Raw genomic sequence first — 20,680 nt, 5'->3', positions numbered from 1 at the left:
GTGTAGTATATTTGGTGCTTGTGATTGAGGATTAATAAAATTAGTGATCTCATTTAAAAAAACAAAAATGGACAGCCTTTTTTTACAACAGTAGTTAATATGCTGTAATTTTTAAACATCCATCCATTGTCAACACCGCTTATCCTGGTTAGGGTCGCGGGGCGCTGGAGCCTATCCCAGCTGACTTCGGGCGAAAGGCGGACTACACCCTGAACTGGTCGCCAGTCAGTAGCAGGGCACATATAGACACGGACAACCATTCACACTCACATTCACACCGTCACTGAGTGGGAACTGATCCCACGCTGCCCGCACCAAAGTCAGGCGAGTGCACCACTACACCATCAGTGACTTAATTTTTAAACATAAATGTGTAATTTTTAATGTAACTGTGGTGTTTGAAATGGCCAAGCTTGCATTCACTGTTGCCAGAAATGCCTGCAAGGTCAATTCACATGAATGGGAGCGGATGACTAGCTCTCTTTGCGCTCCCTCTCGTCCAATTACTGCTCATGTTCCCTATTAGAGGGCCAACAATCACCGCTTGGTGAACTATACTTCACAGCAAACACAATTTGTATAAAGTGCAGTGCTGAACTCTTCATTGAAACAAGAGTTTAAAATGGCATCTCAAAGCAGTACTTATAGGTCAAAATGTTTTTACTTTTCAAAGCTTAGGAGATGGCTCACATACCTTGAATGAAAATTCCACCACATGGGCTCAGGAACACTTCAGAAAACCAATGTCAGTAAATACAGTTCGGTGCCACATCTGTAAGTATAACTGGAAACACTACTATGCAAAGCAAAAGCCATTTATCAACAACACCCAGAAACGCCGCCGGCTTCTCTTCTCATCTAAGATGGACTGATGCAAAGTGGAAAAGTGTTCTGTGGTCCGACAAGTCCATATTTCAAATTGTTTTTGGAAATTGTGGATGTCGTCTCCTCCGGGCCAAAGAGGAAAAGAACCATCTGGACTGTTGTGGATGCAAAGTTAAAAAGCCAGCATCTGTGATTGTATGGGGCTGTGTTAGTGCCAATGGTATGGGTAACTTATGCATCTGTGAAGGCACCATTAATGCTGAAAGGTACATACAGGTTTTGGAGAAACATATGCTGCCATCCAAGCAACGTCTTTTTCATGGACACCCCTGCTTATTTCAGCAAGACAATGCCAAACCACATTCTGCACGTGTTACAACAGCGTGGCTTTGTAGTAAAAGAGTGCAGATACTAGACGGGCCTGCCTGCAATGTTGGTTTTCGGCCTCGCCGCTTACATTTCTCCAGATTCTCTTAACCTTTTGATAATGAAGTCTCTAAATTGCTTGTAATTGTACGTTGAGGAAGATTGTCCTTAAACTGTTTGACTATTTTCTCACACACTTGTTCACAAAGAGGTGAACCTCGCCCCATCTTTGCTTGTGAATGAGACTGTTCAGCTGTGGGATGTTCCAAACAGGTGTTAGATGAGCATTCCTCAACTTTATCAGTCTTTTTTGCCACCTGTCCCAGCTTTTTTGGAATGTGTTGCAGCCATAAAATTCTAAGTTAATGATTATTTGCTAAAAACAATCAAGTTTATCAGTTTGAACATTAAATATCTTGTCTTTGTAGTGTATTCAATTATATATAAGTTGAACATAATTTGCAAATCATTGTGTTCTGTTTTCATTTATGTTTAACACAACCTCCCAACTTCATTGGAATTGGGGTTGTACATTAAACTTAGCTTTTAAATGTTAAATCCACATGCCATGGTGTGGACGCAATTGTTTGTGGTCCATTAAGAACTAGTAGTGATCACTGACACTAATGATTTGGCATGTTAGTGGTTGTGTTGGAGCATCAACAGTTTTAAATGTCAAAGACAATTGTTTATTCATGGATTCTGCTATAAAAAGAGGGTTTCCCCTGTATGACAACACTGAGTAGATTTCTCCAAGTAAGATAATGCACATTGTAAGCATGTATGGAAGTAGATGTGTTGCTGCTATAATTTCTCAAGTTTCATTTTTTTCTTGGGCTCCAATTCAGTCTTGGAGTTATAGCCTCATTCACTTTTTTTTTTTTTTCTTCACACAACTGGCAGAAAAGTGCTGTATTTAAAAGGCTGCGGGCTTGCTGCCTCCAGAGTACAGTGATAAAGTGTTTTCTCCAAAACCTGTGAGGTTATTTCAAAAAACAAAAACTTGAGAAGGGAATTGTTAATTTTAAAAAATAAAATAAAATCGAATCCAGAATTTACAAGCACAACACCCCATCGTTTGAACACCTGCATCAGTTTAAACAGTTCATCTGTTTGATTTATTTCATACTATAGCATTACCCGCACATCATATAAATAAATTCGATGACTGGACCACGATCAAATTTTGTTTTTATTTCAATGACTATTCCAATCCCGACACTGTTGAAAGACATCAAGAAGGCCATAATAGTTCAAATAACAATCAAGTTTTGTCAATAAATGTCCACAAGGGGGCAGGCGATGTATACATGCGCAGTGTGGATGGCGGTAGATTTAGTTCCGACCCGTATGTATGACGTAAGGAGAATTACAATTGGGAATGGGCAGTGGCTCTATGGTCGAGTTCACCAGGAGATGAACGCCAGACAGTTTCTGAGTCGCTTTGACGGTCAGTGGAAGCTTTTGGCTCGCTCGCTGATTTCTGGAGTTTCCGGTGCCCACAGAGCGCTTCAAGTCTTCAGGCGGCAACAGCGGGCCCACCCTGAGCGATCGCTGGCCGACTTCTTCGAAACACTTTGTCGAGACGAAATCACATGCCCGCGGATGGATGGGCAGCCCCTTACCGTGTAAGTCCACACTGGTGGCAGGAGCTCAACTATGAAATGGTTAGAATGCCCAAACTAGTTTGAACCTTGTAGCATATAAAGAACTTGTGAACTAAAGCTAACATTCGAAGTTAGCCATTGTGGTTTCTCCAACGTTTTACAGCACTATGTACCACCCCAAAAATGATTAGCCCCATACTGACTAACGTTAAAATACAGTAGACTAGTAGGCCTAAATAATTATCAAAAACGAGAGAGCGGTTGTATTCCTAAAGTTGTAATTTACAAGCCGAAAGAAGTGATTTTCCAAGAACAGTCCAAAATTTATTTGGAAAACTTCTAATTATACATTGTCATAATATTATGAGCGAGAGAATATGACAAAGTTGTGATATTATGGGGGAAAACAACACCCCAAGGTTTACAGGGAAGAAATGCAAATTATATGAGATAAAAATCCCAAATTCTCCAAGGCTAAAGACTGAATACTAAAAGGAATATGAAAAAAATAATCCCAATTCAACAACAATGAAGTCGTTATTACATGGAAAAAAGCATTTCCAATTTATAAGAAAGTCAAAAATCAAAAAAATATTTTACAGGGATAAAGTCAAAATATTATAAGCAAAAGAAAATTTTGGAATTTTAGGGGGGAAAAAACTCTGTTATTATTCAATTGAAATGTATTGCACAGAAAAAGTAAATAAAAATTGTACCTAAATAAAAATTGTACAAAAATCAGTTGTTGAAGATGAAATGTAACTGTTATTCATGTACCACTTGAGGGAGCCCGCGTACCACTAGTTGTACTCGTACCCCACTTTGAGAATCGTCGCATTACAATATTATTTGGGCTTATCTCTCACAACCATTTTCCCCCTCACATGTAGTGAACCCCTGGTGTGGCTCTTTCCAGCACTGTTCAAGCAAAACTTGCTGACGTTCATCTACCTGATCCACTCGCGGTTCCCCGAAGGCGCTGTCCTCCGTCTACTCCAGTGTCTTGGTCAGGAGCCCTGTCCAAGCCCCTGGGTCGCTGCATGGAAGAAGCAACTGGAGAGAAACATGGGCTCCCCCAGCGAGGAACCTCTTTACAGCCCAGCTTGTGCTCAGCGACTAACAGCACTATCACAGCGAGTGGGTGGTGAGACTGGACGGTGGGCCGAGTGCTCTGGCCTTCAAACGGAAGAACGCCAGACCGTGCCTTATTTGTCTGAAATGGAAACAGGGTGGAAAAGGAAAGGCCATTTTGATGTTCTGTATGATGAGGATGAAGGAATTCAGCAGCAGAACAAGCGAATGAAGACAGATGACCATATTGCTGGGCGAGCACATGATCACGATCCTCTGCCTGAACATATGAAGGTAAAGATGGACAAGACAGTTTGTCCATCAACTCACCATTTTACCAAGCCTTTTTCTGCAAAAAGTGAACACCTTCCTTGCTACGATGGCAGCCATGAAGGTTGTAACGCTTTTTGCAGATTGTGGAAGAATTGAACACGGATGCTTCACGTGAGATGCCAGCATGGGAGAACCCCCACCATCCTCTGCCTGAACATACTAAGGTAAAGATGACGATTTCACCACACTTCTTCCAGCAAATGGACAAATACTGTATGATGATTTAACACCTGCCTTGTCACTCATCTTGTGATTGGGGCTGCAGCGATCAAATCACTTTAGAATCAATTATTCTACCGATTTATCCCAACGATTAATTAAGTCATCAGGTAAAAAATGATTTTGTATTACTAAACAACAGAATGTAGGTATGATACAAAATCCAGAAAACCGGACGCTATTTTCTTTCCATTTCACTCTGCCGGAATTCCAGCACTTGGATTTAGCGGAGGTCCACCAAAATCGCCTTTTCTCTTTGGTAAATAGGCTAATGCTTGTTCTTTTCAGCTTATGTTGTTGGGTATCCCTTTACCACCCGGTTTTAGAAATCTTAAATTCAGAGATTTTCCCTGGTTCTGACAAAGATGAACATTTTCCTCGATTTCTGTGCCCAAAATCACACATTCATAGGATTCAGACACGATTGCAAACTACATGGTCATGATGAACTATTATTAATCTTGTTTTCTGTGAAATCTGAAGTAAATCTGAGGATTCGCTTGCTCTCGGTGTGTCCCGGAATGAGATGGATTGAGCGGACGCCGCCGTTGAAAAATAAGAAAATGGCCTGTTTAAACATCACATTTTTCTTTCAACTAACAAGAAACATGTGGGCTTGTTTCAAACAAAGAAGTATTGATCACACATTTCTTATTGATTTACATTCATTTCAAAATTTGGGCCGATTCTTTGCGACATAAAATCCTTCATCCTTATCCGATTCCTACAAACCAGGGCTCAATTTATCCGTGTTTCAAACCTTTAGCTATTTTGATGTACAGGTGGTTTTAGTAGCATACCTACAAAATGAGCATGTGAGGTTATTTTTGTTATTATGGTATTATCTTTTCTAATTGGGGTCATCATCCTCATGTTCCACACTATAATATCTGTGACTTGAAGTGCGTGGCTTTAAAGGGTGGGGCCTGGCCTGGTGAGTTATGTGGGAGTCTGTGAATGAGATTATAGAGTTAGTTGTTGTGAGCTCACGTTTGCGGCTGGCTGTTAACTAGCCATTGGCTAAACCTTAGTCGTAGTAGCTTGTGTATGAATGTGCTTATTGAGCATTTATTTTGTTACTGTTTGTTCAGTAAAGCCATTGAAAGAGGACTGACAGCTGTGTCTATCCTTGACCACTTGTGGAGGCATTACAGTACGTTGTAATTAGCGGTGGTAGGCTTAATTAAATTAACTGACATTCATACCATCTGTTGGCGATCGTAGGCGTACTGTTGTGGTACGTTAGCTCTGTTTTGCACTGTCTTTGTTTTATTGGGAAATGATTCCAAATTTTGGACATTCTCTGTATTTTACGCACTTTCTTACGGGTTCGCCTCCAGCGCGCGAACTGATTTCTACTTGAAGCTGCAAGTTGCAAACTGCAGTAACATTCGTCCTTGTGGAAAAATGGTTACTGCGAAGCATCGAGGCAGACTTTTTTTTTTGGTTTTGTAAATGAATTATTCGAGTTATTTGATGAATTGTTTGAGTTCTACTTTGCTCCTAGATGGCAGAAGTATTGGAAACAAAGGCGCCAGAACAGGACAACGCCCATGATCCTCTGCCCGAACACATGAAGGTAAAGATGGATGCTTGTAAATCAATCAGTTTAACTCAATTTCTTTCTGTAAATTGTGAAAATTAATGATTGGACACACTCTTTGGTACACTTACCATTAAGTGCATTATCATAACACCAGTTCCTTATTGAGCAAACTTGGGTTGTATTTTTATGTGCTCCCTCAGACCTCTGTTCTCCAAATAAAGGAATTATTACAAAGTCAGACCTCAGAGGTAAGAAAAATATTTGGGTTTCTTCTGCTATACTGTACTGTTTGTCACTGCTGTGACTGTTTCTCAAACTTTCACAGTGGGACCACCGCTTGCTTGATGTGTTTAAAGTCTTGAATGACTGTAACGCCGCTCAAGTATGTACTACATATCATTTTACACTTGTATTCATTGTTTTATACAGTGGACCCCTGCATACTGATGGTTCGGCACCCGCACATTCACCTATTTGCTGATTTTTATTTTTGCAATTGTGTTCCAATTTTTAAAATGTTTTTTTTTTTCTTTTTAGGGGGGGGGGGAAACAACCACAAAAACAGATATTGGCATTTTCCCCCACTAATTCCAGAATTTTATGGGACTCTTTTGTGATTAAGGGCTAAACAAATATAGTAAACTTGACTGTTTCAAACAAGCAAATACATGCATGTGTAATATATTATCCAGTATCTATAGTCATTTCTTGCGGAAATTACACAAAGTTGGCAACTTGGCACGTATGAGAAGTAACACTAGGTCTGGCATTTAATCGTCTGCCTTTAACGCAAAACCAATCAAAGCGGGACATTGCTTCGTCTGGGTGTCCTTTTACACTTTTGCACTTTTTTAAAGTCCAACTTTAACCACTGTTCTCTTTTCTGCTATTCCCTGACACACAGCCAGAGTTCCACCTCTTACTGCTTTCCCATGTTTTTTTTTTTTTTTCCTCCGGATCGCTGTTCTGTGTGGAGTCAACCTGGAAATGTGCTGGCTTTGTTGGGTGGTTCTATAAAGCCCCTTTGATACAGATTTCCTGGAAAAACTGCCGAATCACAAAGACTACATGGCATTTATGTAGATGGATAGATAGACATGCATACATAAACACTCAGAAAAAAACAAAGTAAAAACAAATACAAAGAGCAGAATTGAAGAGGAATTTAAAAAAATTCAATCAAATTGAAAAGCCAATGGCAGATTTCAGCTCCCCCCAAAAGATTTTCAACTGGACTGAGAGCAGGACTCATTGCTGGCCATTTTAAAACAGTACATTTCTTTCCTTTTCAACCATTCCTATGTGATTTTGGATGTGTGCTTTGGGTCTTTGTCTTGCTGGAGCACCCATGATCTTCACCTCAAACCATGCTTTCTTACACTGGGTAAGACATTTTGCTCTAAAATCTTACAATAATTTTCTGATTTCATGATACCTGTGATACAGTCTAGGCCTCCAGTGCCAGGTGTAGCAAAGCAGCCCGACAGCATTGTGGATCCTCCACCATGCTTGACTGTTGGCAAGGTGTAAACATGCTGTTTGTGTGCATTGCCAAAAAGCTCTATTTTTGTTTCATCTGTCCATAAAACATTGTTTATCATTTGCTCTTTTGTATTAAACACAAGTTCTCAATAGAAACTTGATTCATTTTCTTCAGGAGATATTCCACATTTAGTACTTAAACTTCATGGGTGCCAATAATGGTGAGCAATGGTGTTTTCTGGTCCCGTCTTCCCTGACAGCTTGATCTGACTAGCCCAGTGATCGTAAAAGGTGATATTGTAATATATATCGTGTGGTGTTGCCAGTGTTCTGACCGAGACAATGCAGGCTTTTATGGAAGTAGTCTTCCATATTGCCATCGTGAGAGACCAAATTTGTCTTGTAGTCTGATCCAGGCATTAGCTGTGTGTAAACTCACACGGGCGTGGCAATATTCCATGCTGGGTTCTGTGGGAAAGACGGGCAAGTAAATGCTGGATCTATGGTTATGTCCTGATGTGCCAACTTTGCTGAAAGATGCTCTATGTGAAATGTGAATGTCCCCAGCCCCCATTCCAGGTAGGTACCTTTCAGACAGAGCAGTGACAGGAAAAACCCAAAAGCACCAACCTTTTGGAGCTGTTTTGTCACAATGAATGCCATATGTGCTCTCTTGTGTAAAAGGTGGAAGTACTGTGTTGCGAGTTGAGGTTGTCCGACTTAGCAGAGCACACTCTGCCGCAGCTTTGCAGCAGCATATTGGCTCTCTCGCCTGACCTCAGCTTCAGCACAGCAGCGACGCTCATCAAAAACCTCCTGCTGCAGAGAGTATGTGTCTCACTATTCACTTCGGGGCCCTTTGCAGTTGGGGGTGGCTTCACAGAAGTCGTCGTTGTGTGCAGGTGCTGTCCCTCTCCGAGCCTGCATCCAGATGCCTGGTGAGTGCTGTGGCGTCACTCTGCAGCCGCTACACCAGATCATTGTGCCATGCACTGATTGGACCGCTTTTAGAGCAGGACAATTTAGGTGAGGAAAATGTAGGGCTGAATTAAAAAATCAAAATGATGCTGATGTAAATCTGGACACATGCTTTAGTTTGAGCCTTTATTTTTTTTATTTTGTTATTTTTATTTTATTTTTTATTTTTTTTAGGCACTGCACAAGCTGAGCTCATGAACAAACTGATAGAAGGCTGTCTGGATTCCCACTACAGGCTGCTCGTGCTTCAGTAAAACAACATTTCAACGCTTCATTCTTTAGTTGAATCTTAACCCTTTTTTCCTTCCAGGATGACACTGACAATATCGTGGAGTGAGACGCTCCTTTCTATTATACACAGCTTGCTGGATTCCAAGGTTAGCAGACATTTATGCGCAGCAAGTGGCATCATACAGTCTAAAGATGGTCATATGTGGCATGTCAGTTTAGTTTCTTTTTTTGCAGCCTGACATAAATGATGAACTGTTCACCCAGTTGACTGAACAGCTGGTTAGCCAGGCTCGTCAATTCACAAAATCTGTCAACTTTGCAAAAATTATGTTGACTGTCCTCACAAAATATGGCAGCCTCGTAAGTATAAAATAATGCGTTGTTTCAATGGCTCACTGAGTTTTTATTTATTATTATTATTTTTTTTAACCAATGCCTATATGTTTTCTTTTGTAGATGAATGCTTCACACAAACATTCCCTGGCTGGTTGCCTGATGCTAAATGAGACGTTCCTAAAAAGGTCTCTTCAAGCTTTGTTGAAAAGAATCTCTGATGCATAAAAATAAATATTTATGTTCATGTTGTTCTATACAAAACTATTGTAATTGCATTTACAATTGTGCTAAAAAAATATTGGGATGTTGGCATATTACAAATATGTACAAAAAATATCTATTCGGTATCGCGAAACCAGTCCAGTTCTGGGTGACACGACACCACCCCAGGTCTCCACCAAATCAGGTACCATCCAAATCTGATGTTTCATTTCAAAATAAATATCGCCTGAAATCTGCGTATTTCACTGTCATTACCACTGATTATTTTATTTTTTTAATCTAGTAGATATTGCAACACCAATCCAGTTCTGGGGGACACTAGACCACTCAAGGTCTTCACCAAAAGAGGTGCTATCAGAATCTAATTTTGCATTTCAAAATAAAAGTCCCCTGAAATATGCATATTTCACTGTCATTACCACTGATTTAAACTTTTAAAAAAAATCTATTGGGTATTGCAACACTAGTCCAGTTCTGGGGGACACTACACCATCCCAGGTCTCCACCAAAAGAGGTCCCATCAAAATCTGAGGTTGTATTTCAAAATAAAAGTCCCCTGAAATCTGCATATTTCACTGTCATTACCATTGATGTTTAAAAAAAAAAAAAAAAATCATTCAAAATATATTAATTGGTTTTCTTGCTCTTGTACAGTGCAGACGCTTTTTTGCTCGCCCTGCTTGCTTTGCCTCTGTTTGCATTTTTTCTTGCTGATAAGCTTGTTTTTCTTTTTTCTTTTTAAACTTGAAGCAGCGACTCCTGGATATTTTTAAACCTGTGGGACTGTACTTTTTTTGTAGATACAGTCAGTTGTTGCCATATTCCAATATTTTCTCATACACTCTCACCATTACGTGAGCGTGGCCTGCTAACCACTGAAAGGTATGAAACTAAATCATACAAGAAACAAAAATGGCACCCCAAATGTTAATAGTTGGTGATGGAGCTGTCAAGGATGTGAAACATTTTTGCAGTGAGAAGAACACCAAAGTACTGTGTTTTACCAATGACGTGTCTGATATCTCAAAAAAAAAATCCTGGAGCTCACTAATCAGTACCCAACTGTGAAATCTGTCATGATACACACAGCGGCCCTGGATGTTCTCAAGCAGCAATCAGAGGTACTGAAGCGAGATTCCATTGACCTCCTAATGAAAGTGCAATGTTTGGATGATGAGGTTTTCATAAGTGGACCTATCCCACTTGTACGGTTTGGAGATGAACGTTTCTCTCGTCAATTAAATAAGTGGCTCAAAGAAGTGTGTACTGCACTACCCGTGAGTTGAATTGACAATTTCTGCGTTTTTTTGGGAGCGCAGACGTCTTTACGAGGCAGACTGTTTCTGTCTAAATAGACAAGGGGTTAAGTTATTGGTTACCAACATTTCTTATTGTGTACGTCATTCAGTGGCCCGAAAAGAAAACACTGGCCTTATTGACACAGCTGAAACCACCATCCACTAAGATGCGAAGGGCCCCTCCTCCACCCATGAAGAATCTTATCTGCGAATCTGACTGATATCTGCGGGGTCTTTTTCAGAATAAGTCAGACCCCAATTGAGATCAGGCATTTTTCATCCCTGTAATTACAAGGTATAGAAAGTTGGTCAAATAAATATGGCACAAAAAAAGTAGAACTACATACTTAGTGTGGATAAAATGTGAATCTATCTAACCATTGTCTCCAGTTATCTCTGCGAGACTAGCTCTTTTCAGTATCAGTTCACTGGGTAATAAATCATCTATCCATCCATTTACTGAGTCACTTATATCCTCACTAGGGTCGCAGGAGTGCTGGAGCCTATCCCAGCTATCTTCGGGCGAGAGGCGGGGTACACCCTGAACTGCAATTTAGAGTCTTCAATCAACCTAACATGCATGTTTTTGGGATGTGGGAGGAAACCGGAGTGCCCGGAGAAAACCCACCCAGTAACAGGAGAACATGCAAATTCCACACAGGCGGGGTCGGGATTTGAACCCCGGTCCCCAGAACTGTGAGGCATATGTGCTAACCAGTCGGCGACCGTGCCGGCAAGATGGAACGTTTTGGCCTTAATTCTAAGTGGTATGTGTGGAGAAAACCCCACTGCTCATCACCTGTCCAATACAATCCCAACAGTGAAGCATGGTGATGGCAGCATCATGCTGTGGGGGTGTTTTTCAGCTTCAGGGACAGGAGGACTGGTTGCAATCGAAGAAAAGATGAATGCGGCCAAGTACAGGGATATCCTGGACAAAACCCTTCTCCAGAGTGCTCAGAACCTCAGACTGGGCTGGGAATTCAGTGGACTTTTATTTTGAAATGCAACATCAGATTTCGATGGGACCTGTTTTGGTGGAGACCTGGGGTGGTGTAGTGTCCCCCAGAACTGGACTGGTGTTGAGATACCTACTAGATTTCTTTTAAAAATGATTTCTTAAAGTCGGTGGTAGTGACAGCGAAATATGCAGAATTCAGGGGACTTTTATTTTAAAATGCAACATCAGATTGCAACAATGAATGCACCCCTATGGGTGGCACAAGTCAGTGCAAACTGTAGGCCGGTCCCAAGCCCGGATAAATGCAGAGGGTTGCGTCAGGAAGGGCATCCGGCTTAAAACCTTGCCAAACAAATATGAGCGTTCATCCAAAGAATTCCATACCGGATCGGTCGTGGCCCGGGTTAACAACGTCCGCCACCGGCGCCGTCAACCTGCGGGGCACCGTTGGAAATTCAGCTACTGTGGGTCGAAGTCAAAGAAGAAGAAGAGGTGGAAAGCGGGTTCTTCGGCAGAAAGAGAAGAGGAAAACACAGAGCCTAGAACTGAATGTGGGGACTTTGAATGTTGGGACTATGACAGGAAAATCTCGGGAGTTGGTTGACATGATGATTAGGAGAAAGGTTGATATATTGTGTGTCCAGGAGACCAGGTGGAAAGGCAGTAAGGCTAGAAGTTTAGGGGCAGGGTTTAAATTATTTTACCATGGTGTAGATGGGAAGAGAAATGGAGTCGGGGTTATTTTAAAAGAAAAGTTAGCTAAGAATGTCTTGGAGGTGAAAAGAGTATCAGATCGAGTGATGATGCTGAAATTTGAAATTGAGGGTGTTATGTGTAATGTGATTAGTGGCTATGCCCCACAGGTAGGATGTGACCTAGAGGTGAAAGAGAGAAATTCTGGAAGGAGCTAGATGATGTAGTTCTGAGCATCCCAGACAGAGAGAGAGTCGTAATTGGTGCAGATTGTAATGGACATGTTGGTGAAGGTAATAGGGGTGATGAAGAAGTGATGGGTAAGTACGGCATCCAGGAAAGGAACTTGGAGGGACAGATGGTGGTAGACTTTGCAACAAGGATGCAAATGGCTGTAGTGAACACTTTTTTCCAGAAGAGGCACGAACATAGGGTGACCTACAAGAGCGGAGGTAGAAGCACACAGGTGGATTACATCTTGTGCAGACGATGTAATCTGAAGGAGATTACCGACTGTAAGGTAGTGGTAGGGGAGAGTGTGGCTAGACAGCATAGGATGGTGGTGTGTAAGATGACTCTGGTGGTGGGGAGGAAAATTAGGAAGACAGAGAAGAGAACCATGTGGTGGAAGCTGAGACAGGACGAGTGTTGTGCAGCTTTTCGGGAAGAGGTGATACAGGCTCTCGGTGGACGGCAGGAGCTTCCAGAAGACTGGACCACTGCAGCCAAGGTGATCAGAGAAGCAGGCAGGAGAGTACTTGGTGTATCTTCTGGCAGGAAAGGAGAGAAGGAGACTTGGTGGTGGAACCTCACAGTACAGGAAATCATACAAGGAAAAAGGTTAGCTAAGAAGAAGTGGGACACTGAGAGGACCGAGGAGAGGCGAAAGGAATACATTGAGATGCGACACAGGGCAAAGGTAGAGGTGGCAAAGGCCAAACAAGAGGCATATGATGACATGTATGGCAGGTTGGACACTAAAGAAGGAGAAAAGGATCTATACAGGCTGGCCAGACAGAGGGACAGAGATGGGAAGGATGTGCAGCAGGTTAGGGTGATTAAGGATAGAGATGGAAATACGTTGACTGGTGCCAGCAGTGTGCTTGCTAGATGGAAAGAATACTTCGAGGAGTTGATGAATGAGGAAAATGATAGAGAAGGGAGAGTAGAAGAGGTAAGTGTGGTGGACCAGGAAGTGGCAATGATTCGTAAGGGGGAAGTTAGAAAGGCATTAAAGAGGATGAAAAATGGAAAGGCAGTTGGTCCTGATGACATTCCTGTGGAGGTTTGGAAGCATCAAGGAGAGGTGGCTGTGAAGTTTTTGACCAGCTTGTTCAATAGAATTCTAGTGCGTGAGAAGATGCCTGAGGAATGGAGGAAAAGTGTACTGGTGCCCATTTTTAAGAACAAAGGTGATGTACAGAGCTGTGGCAACTAGAGAGGAATAAAGTTGATGAGCCACACAATGAAGTTATGGGAAAGAGTAGTGGAGGCTAGACTCAGGACAGAAGTGAGTATTTGCGAGCAACAGTATGGTTTCATGCCTAGAAAGAGTACCACAGATGCATTATTTGCCTTGAGGATGTTGATGGAAAAGTACAGAGAAGGTCAGAAGGAGCTACATTGTGTCTTTGTAGATCTAGAGAAAGCCTATGACAGAGTACCCAGAGAGGAACTATGGTACTGCATGCGGAAGTCTGGAGTGGCAGAGAAGTATGTTAGAATAATACAGGACATGTACGAGGGCAGCAGAACAGCGGTGAGGTGTTCTGTAGGTGTGACAGAAGAATTTAAGGTGGACGTGGGACTGAATCAGGGATCAGCCCTGAGCCCCTTCCTTTTTGCAGTGGTGATGGATAGGCTGACAGATGAGGTTAGACTGGAATCCCCGTGGACCATGATGTTTGCAGATGACATTGTGATCTGCAGGGAGCAGCTGGAGGAACACTTAGAGAGATGGAGGCATGCACTGGAAAGAAGAGGAATGAAGATTAGCCGAAGTAAAACAGAATATATGTGCATGAATGAGAGGGCTGGTGGGGGAAGAATGAGGCTCCAGGAGAAGCGATAGCAAGGGTGGAGGACTTTAAATACTTGGGGTCAACTGTCCAGAGCAATGGTGAGTGTGGTCAGGAAGTGAAGAAACGGGTCCAAGCAGGTTGGAACGGGTGGAGGAAGGTGTCAGGTGTGTTATGTGACAGAAGAGTCTCTGCTAGGATGAAGGGCAAAGTTTATAAAACAGTAGCGAGGCCAGCCATGATGTACGGATTAGAGACAGTGGCACTGAAGAGACAACAGGAAGCAGAGGTGGAGGTGGCGGAAATGAAGATGTTGAGGTTCGCTCTTGGAGTGAGCAGGTTGGATAAAATTAGAAATGAGCTCATCAGAGGGACAGCCAAGGTTCGATGTTTTGGAGACAAAGTTAGAGAGAGCAGACTTCGATGGTTTGGACACGTCCAGAGGAGAAATAGTGAGTATATTGGTAAAAGGATGATGAGGATGGAGCTGCCAGGCAAGAGAGCAAGAGGAAGACCAAAGAGAAGGTTGATGGATGTCGTGAGGGAAGACATGATGGCGGTTGGTGTTCGAGAGGAGGATGCAGGAGATAGGCTTACATGGAAAAGGATGACGCGCTGTGGCGACCCCTAACGGGACAAGCCGAAAGGAAAAGAAGAAGAAGAGATTGCAACAATGATTTTTTTTTAAATCAGTAGAATTGACAGTGAAATATGCAGATTTCAGACGACTTTTACATGGAAATGCAACATTAGATTCTGATAGCACCTCTTTTGGTGAAGACCTTGAGTGGTCTAGTGTCCCCCAGAACTGGATTGGTGTTGCAATATCTACTAGATTAAAAAAATAAAATAATCATTGGTAATGACAGTGAAATACGCAGATTTCAGGCGATATTTATTTTGAAATGAAACATCAGATTTGGATGGGACCTGATTTGGTGGAGACCTGGGGTGGTGTCGTGTCACCCAGAACTGGACTGGTTTTGCGATACCGAATAGATATTTTTTGTACATATTTGTAATATGCCAACATCCCAATATTTTTTTAGCACAATTGTAAATGCAATTACAATAGTTTTGTATAGAACAACATGAACATACATATTTATTTTTATGCATCAGAGATTCTTTTCAACAAAGCTTGAAGAGACCTTTTTAAGAACGTCTCATTTAGCATCAGGCAACCAGCCAGGGAATGTTTGTGTGAAGCATTCATCTACAAAAGAAAACATATAGGCATTGGTTAAAAAAAAAATAATAATAAATAAAAACTCAGTGAGCCATTGAAACAACGCATTATTTTATACTTACGAGGCTGCCATATTTTGTGAGGACAGTCAACATAATTTTTGCAAAGTTGACAGATTTTGTGAATTGACGAGCCTGGCTAACCAGCTGTTCAGTCAACTGGGTGAACAGTTCATCATTTATGTCAGGCTGCAAAAAAAGAAACTAAACTGACATGCCACATATGACCATCTTTAGACTGTATGATGCCACTTGCTGCGCATAAATGTCTGCTAACCTTGGAATCCAGCAAGCTGTGTATAATAGAAAGGAGCGTCTCACTCCACGATATTGTCAGTGTCATCCTGGAAGGAAAAAAGGGTTAAGATTCAACTAAAGAATGAAGCGTTGAAATGTTGTTTTACTGAAGCACGAGCAGCCTGTAGTGGGAATCCAGACAGCCTTCTATCAGTTTGTTCATGAGCTCAGCTTGTGCAGTGCCTAAAAAAAATAAAAAATAAAATAAAAATAACAAAATAAAAAAAATAAAGGCTCAAACTAAAGCATGTGTCCAGATTTACATCAGCATCATTTTGATTTTTTAATTCAGCCCTACATTTTCTTCACCTAAATTGTCCTGCTCTAAAAGCGGTCCAATCAGTGCATGGCATGATGGGACCTGTTTTGGCGGAGACCTGGGGTGGTGTCGTGTCCACCAGAACTGGACTGGTTTTGCAATACCGAATAGATTTTTTTTTTTTAAATCAGGGGTAATGACAGCAAAATTTGCAGATTTCAGGGGACTTGTATTTTGAAATACTATATCAGATCTTTATTTATTATTTATTTTGGAGTCCTTGGTTGGTCGAATGTCCCACAGATCTGGACGGGTCTTGTGATACTAATGGGATTATGTTTTTATATTTTTTTGAAAAAAAGATATACTTGCAGTCATGTATGCAGATTTCAAATGAAGTAAATTTTTTCAATGCATCTCAAGATTCGAATTAACCTTGCTGGTTGCAATCCTGGCTTAGTTTACTTTCTCTCAGAAGTGGACTGGTTGCGTTATAACAGAGGGGTTTATGTAATATAATTATTTTAAATCCGAAGCATTGACGTCCCTGGAGGCCTTTATTTTAAAGGAGGCTTTCGCCACAAGTTGGCGGCTTATTTTACCGTTATGCTTAGTATACACAAAATTAGGGGCGACTGTCTTGACCGCAGTTAAATCTCGGCGTTCCCTAACGGGACAATCGCGAAACAAAAGATGTTTGAATATATAAATCTAAAATTGTCAAATGTATTGCAATAATTTGCCCTCCACCCTACTTAAAAAAAAAACGATTCGAGAGAATATTATTTTAAAGTGATTATTAAAACAAGCTTCCCTTAACGATTATTTAAAAAAGAATTCCCGGCGTTTGATGTTGCCCGTACCATACGGACAGCCTTTATTGACGCAACTTCCCCCTGCACTTCCTTTCTGGCGTAGCGAGGCGAGAGAGGCTAACCGCTAAAATGAGGTACGGTCAGATTTTAGCAAATTCATGACTAATTTAAGAACGTTTCGATTGCGATAAAGGCCTTATTTGCTTCTTTTTTTTCTCTTTTTTTTTTACAACTTAAAACAATAACGCATGATATGTTTGACCATGATGTGGCATCGCTTTTACAGTATCGACTGTCCTCTGACCACTAGTAGTTTTCCGGTGCGGGGCTTTACTTGTCAAGATGGAATCATCGTGCATCCATTATTTTCCGACACATTTAGCCGTACTATTTGGCATATAAATCGGAGATCAGTTGTTAAGCACCACACTGTTGACTGTATTTAGGCATTTAAAAAATAAAAAATGTGACTACGGTTCGATGGGTTTGACAGGCTTGGCGTATTTTCTTACAAGACAACAGTGAAAGCACAATAGAATAATAAAACTAATGTAAACCAACAAAAATTGGTAAGATTCAAGAACAAGACTATTTCTGATCGATTTTGTGATTCTAAAAAAAACTCTTAAAGGGAACTTGTAACATTTGCGAAGGCAGCCATTTTGTTTCACGTAGGCAATTTAGCTAGGCTATTTTCAACCTGGAATACTGAATAAAGGATAAATTTGACAATGTTTGGCAACTTCAGGAATGTATCTAGTAGGCTTGACACGATCAGGATTTTTGGGGCCGATCACCGATCAGTGAGTTTAAAAAAACGATAACCGATCACATGATGGAGGAATGTGTCTATTTAAATGACCTGTTCATTTACTGTATATACTTGTGTACATAATTGTTCAAAAAAATCTATTTACAATAAATAATGTATCTTTGTTCCTCTATTTATGCCAGTGAGGCGTAGTGACAGTCAGAACAAATGAATGGTCTTCTATTCGATGGCAGGAAGTACAAACAGTAATTAATGTATCCACTTTTTGTGACATTTTTGTATGTTGGTGTGCTGTGAGATTTTTCAATTGTAAAATATGTTCTTTGGCTCAATAAAGGTTGGAAATCACTGCTCTAGCCAGATCGTGTATTCTAATCAGTCAGGTCAAACCAACATTACAACATGACAGAAATAATGGGTGCTAACTTACTGTAATTAAATTACTTTATTTTTAATTAAAGGACTTCACCCACACCGAAACTTTAGAGCATAATTCGACAGAACGGCAGCAAGTTTACATCAAATCGTTTGTGCTAGCAGTAGCTTGCTAGGCTACATAACGTTTTGTTGCCTGCTTGTGAGCCGTATCGTATTCAAAATACGGTAACATACCTCAAGCAAGCCTTAAACGAACGTCCTCTCCTGTCCTGAGCACCGGTGAACACCAACACACGTTTTTCCCCATTTTGTCCTTATAATACAGTCGGCGCGATCCACTTTTGTTGTCGTCTCCACGGTAACGAGTGTATCCGGTTGCGTTTGATTTGACAAGATAAAGCCCGGTGATCGTAAAAAACGGGATGCGGGGGTATCGGAATACAAGATTTTATTGCAGTAGTCTGACATAGAGCAAATTTGTCTTGTAGTCTGTTCCTTTGCATTATGTGTTGTCTGTCACAGACGTGTTGTCTGTCCCACACTGTCGACATTATTATTATTTTTAATAACTTTATTGGCCGTCAGATATTTCCAGGTCTACGCCAAAAGACGCGACAAAACTAAAAATAAACTAGCTTTTGGATTAAAATATTCTGTGCATGTGGTGTTGCGGAGCCGATCAATGACGTCATCGATCGGATCTAGGAATTATGATATTAAAGCCGATCAGCATACAATGCTCATTATCGGCCGATGCCGATAAAATCGGTGTAAAGTCTAGTATCTAGTTTTTCCCCAGGGACTAAAATCCCGCAATCTTCGGAGAGAAGCAAACCTTGTCTGTTACGGGATACAACATTGATTTTAAGCTTATTCTAAGACTGAGAAAAATGGCCTCCTTCTTTTTACATGTGGAATTGATATGATTAAGGTGACCTACATATGTATCTGTTGAAATAATTTGTGGTTAATTCTGCCTTATTTGTGTTGCAGTAAAGTTTCCAGAGACACGTTGTATGAGGCTGTGCGGGAAGTCCTGTCGGGCTCAAAGACTAAAAAGAGGAAGTAAGTTTTCACAGCAGACCGTGGCTTTGCTAGTGACTTGTTTTATGTTGCTAATTCATGTCTTGCTGTGTTAGGTTTGTGGAGACTGTGGAGCTGCAGATCAGCCTGAAAAACTATGATCCCCAGAAGGACAAGCGTTTCTCTGGCACAGTCAGGTTGGACCATTTTCTGTCTCACCCAACCTTTTCCCGGTTTGCGTCCGGCCCTGTCTGCATATAGATTATTTAAAACTTTTTTCTTTTTTTTTTTAAGTCATAGTATGGTCCAGACAGGCCAGGCGCAGGCATGGAAAAGTACTCTGGGTAGTCTGCCTGAACTGACTCAGCAGACGGACCCCTACCCTGGGTCTTAAAACATGAGGGGAGGCTTTGAGAGGCCGAGCTGTTTCAAGCTTGTGACCTCGGGCCGACCAATGTTCGCTATATTATGAATGAAGTCAGCTGGACCCCTGGCATTGTGGCGGTATGGGTAAGGCTTTAACATTTAAACTGTTATGGCTCATTTATGTTCTCCATTGGATAGAACCTTGGCTGTATTCTCTGGGTAGCGTTGAGCTTTAAAGCTAATCTTATTTAAAGAAATGGTGGATATCCAGTGCTGTGGGTTGCCAGCGCCATCCACTTATTGTCAAAGTTTGCTTCGTGATCATTTTGACGATTTCCCATGGAAGAAGGAGGTGCGAGAGCTTGTTTGTTGCTGCTTGCAGCTTTAAGTGCATGTTAAAATATAATCAGCAATTTAAACAAATCCATAGCCAGTTGGAGGAAAATTTTGATTGAGCACAAATGATAAATAGCGGAGCATTCCTTCCAATGTAGTGCACACGCATAAGTGCAGTGTTTGTGGAGGTTTTTTTTTCCCCATGTATATTGGGGGCATAAATGAGCCTTTAGACTGAGTGAATGCTGAGGCAGTGCAGGTGCGGAGTTTGAATTGTGAACTTGCAACTCTTAATGTGCAGGCTGAAGACTCTCCCCAGGCCAAAGTTCTCAGTCTGCCTTCTCGGAGACCAGCAGCATTGTGACGAGGCCAAAGCCGCTGACCTGCCGCACATGGATGTGGAGGTGCTCAAAAAGCTAAACAAGAACAAGAAGTTGGTCAAAAAGCTTGGTAAGGAGTAATTTACAGCTTGGACCACCACTGGATTTTCTCAGTCTGCTTGGGATCCTTACCATTTGTCCTTTTTTTCCCCAGCCAAGAAGTATGACGCGTTCCTGGCTTCAGAGTCTCTGATCAAGCAGATCCCTCGTATCCTGGGCCCTGGGCTCAACAAGGCTGGCAAGTTCCCCTCCCTGCTCACCCACAACGAGAACCTAATTACCAAAGTGGATGAGGTCAAATCCACCATTAAGTTCCAGATGAAGAAGGTAATCTGAGCGTCAAACACCTTCCGCAACAGCTTCTCGCAGCACTTCATCCCGAGTTTGTTTGTCTCAGGTGCTCTGTCTGGCCGTGGCCGTCGGGCACGTGAAGATGACTGAAGATGAGCTGGTGTACAACATCCACCTAGCCGTCAACTTCCTGGTGTCGCTGCTCAAGAAGAATTGGCAGAATGTGCGCGCCCTGTATGTCAAGAGCACCATGGGAAAGCCCCAGCGCCTCTATTAAGTGACAAGCTTTTCTACAAATAATAAAAATGTGGACTTTCCAACAATGATGG

General features: G+C 41.6%; 3 protein-coding genes across 5 annotated transcripts; 2 read left to right on the top strand and 1 right to left on the bottom strand.

Annotated features, from left to right (window-relative positions):
* Positions 1 to 2,515: 2,515 nt before the first annotated feature.
* On the top strand, positions 2,516 to 9,468 carry LOC133411173 (Fanconi anemia group E protein-like). 3 transcript variants are annotated; one of them, XM_061693171.1, is made up of 12 exons: positions 2,516 to 2,819; positions 3,689 to 4,163; positions 4,283 to 4,366; positions 5,929 to 6,000; positions 6,168 to 6,215; positions 6,293 to 6,349; positions 8,134 to 8,277; positions 8,352 to 8,475; positions 8,602 to 8,677; positions 8,738 to 8,804; positions 8,893 to 9,018; positions 9,115 to 9,468. In XM_061693171.1, the coding sequence occupies exons 1-12, from the start codon at positions 2,542 to 2,544 to the stop codon at positions 9,217 to 9,219; spliced, it is 1,656 nt and encodes a 551-aa protein (XP_061549155.1). In that variant the 5' UTR covers positions 2,516 to 2,541; the 3' UTR covers positions 9,220 to 9,468. The 3 variants fall into 3 exon arrangements, with proteins under 3 accessions (XP_061549155.1, XP_061549166.1, XP_061549174.1); XM_061693190.1 differs by having other exon boundaries at positions 2,720 to 2,819; positions 3,715 to 4,163; XM_061693182.1 differs by lacking the exon at positions 6,293 to 6,349.
* Positions 9,469 to 15,297: 5,829 nt separating this feature from the next.
* Positions 15,298 to 16,072, bottom strand: LOC133414156 (Fanconi anemia group E protein-like). Its single transcript, XM_061699312.1, has 5 exons — positions 16,041 to 16,072; positions 15,839 to 15,914; positions 15,712 to 15,778; positions 15,498 to 15,623; positions 15,298 to 15,402 (listed from the first exon to the last, which is right to left on the bottom strand). Exons 2-5 carry the CDS (start codon positions 15,892 to 15,894, stop codon positions 15,298 to 15,300), a joined length of 354 nt encoding a protein of 117 aa, XP_061555296.1. The 5' UTR covers positions 15,895 to 15,914; positions 16,041 to 16,072.
* Positions 16,073 to 16,848: 776 nt separating this feature from the next.
* Positions 16,849 to 20,674, top strand: rpl10a (ribosomal protein L10a). Its single transcript, XM_061693156.1, has 6 exons — positions 16,849 to 16,939; positions 18,949 to 19,020; positions 19,095 to 19,175; positions 19,982 to 20,130; positions 20,215 to 20,387; positions 20,458 to 20,674. The coding sequence occupies exons 1-6, from the start codon at positions 16,935 to 16,937 to the stop codon at positions 20,626 to 20,628; spliced, it is 651 nt and encodes a 216-aa protein (XP_061549140.1). The 5' UTR covers positions 16,849 to 16,934; the 3' UTR covers positions 20,629 to 20,674.
* The last annotated feature ends 6 nt before the right edge of the window (positions 20,675 to 20,680 follow it).

Source organism: Phycodurus eques, chromosome 1 (genome assembly GCF_024500275.1).
Source record: "Phycodurus eques isolate BA_2022a chromosome 1, UOR_Pequ_1.1, whole genome shotgun sequence".
Classification (NCBI taxonomy): Eukaryota; Metazoa; Chordata; class Actinopteri; order Syngnathiformes; family Syngnathidae; genus Phycodurus; species Phycodurus eques.
This window is presented reverse-complemented; position numbering and strand designations above follow the sequence as displayed.

Bases quoted from the DNA above. Each gene is read 5' to 3' on its own strand.
- rpl10a (XM_061693156.1), top strand. The intron at 20,131-20,214 runs GTAAGGAGTAAT...TTTTTTCCCCAG, and splicing joins GAAGTTGGTCAAAAAGCTTG to CCAAGAAGTATGACGCGTTC. The intron at 20,388-20,457 runs GTAATCTGAGCG...TGTTTGTCTCAG, and splicing joins TTAAGTTCCAGATGAAGAAG to GTGCTCTGTCTGGCCGTGGC.
- LOC133411173 (XM_061693171.1), top strand. From the start codon at position 2,542: ATGTATGACGTAAGGAGAATTACAATTGGGAATGGGCAGTGGCTCTAT. The intron at 4,367-5,928 runs GTAAAGATGACG...CTTTGCTCCTAG, and splicing joins CTCTGCCTGAACATACTAAG to ATGGCAGAAGTATTGGAAAC. The intron at 8,278-8,351 runs GTATGTGTCTCA...CGTTGTGTGCAG, and splicing joins AAAACCTCCTGCTGCAGAGA to GTGCTGTCCCTCTCCGAGCC.
- LOC133414156 (XM_061699312.1), bottom strand. From the start codon at position 15,894: ATGAACAAACTGATAGAAGGCTGTCTGGATTCCCACTACAGGCTGCTC. The intron at 15,779-15,838 runs GTAAAACAACAT...TTTTCCTTCCAG, and splicing joins TACAGGCTGCTCGTGCTTCA to GATGACACTGACAATATCGT. The intron at 15,624-15,711 runs GTTAGCAGACAT...CTTTTTTTGCAG, and splicing joins ACAGCTTGCTGGATTCCAAG to CCTGACATAAATGATGAACT.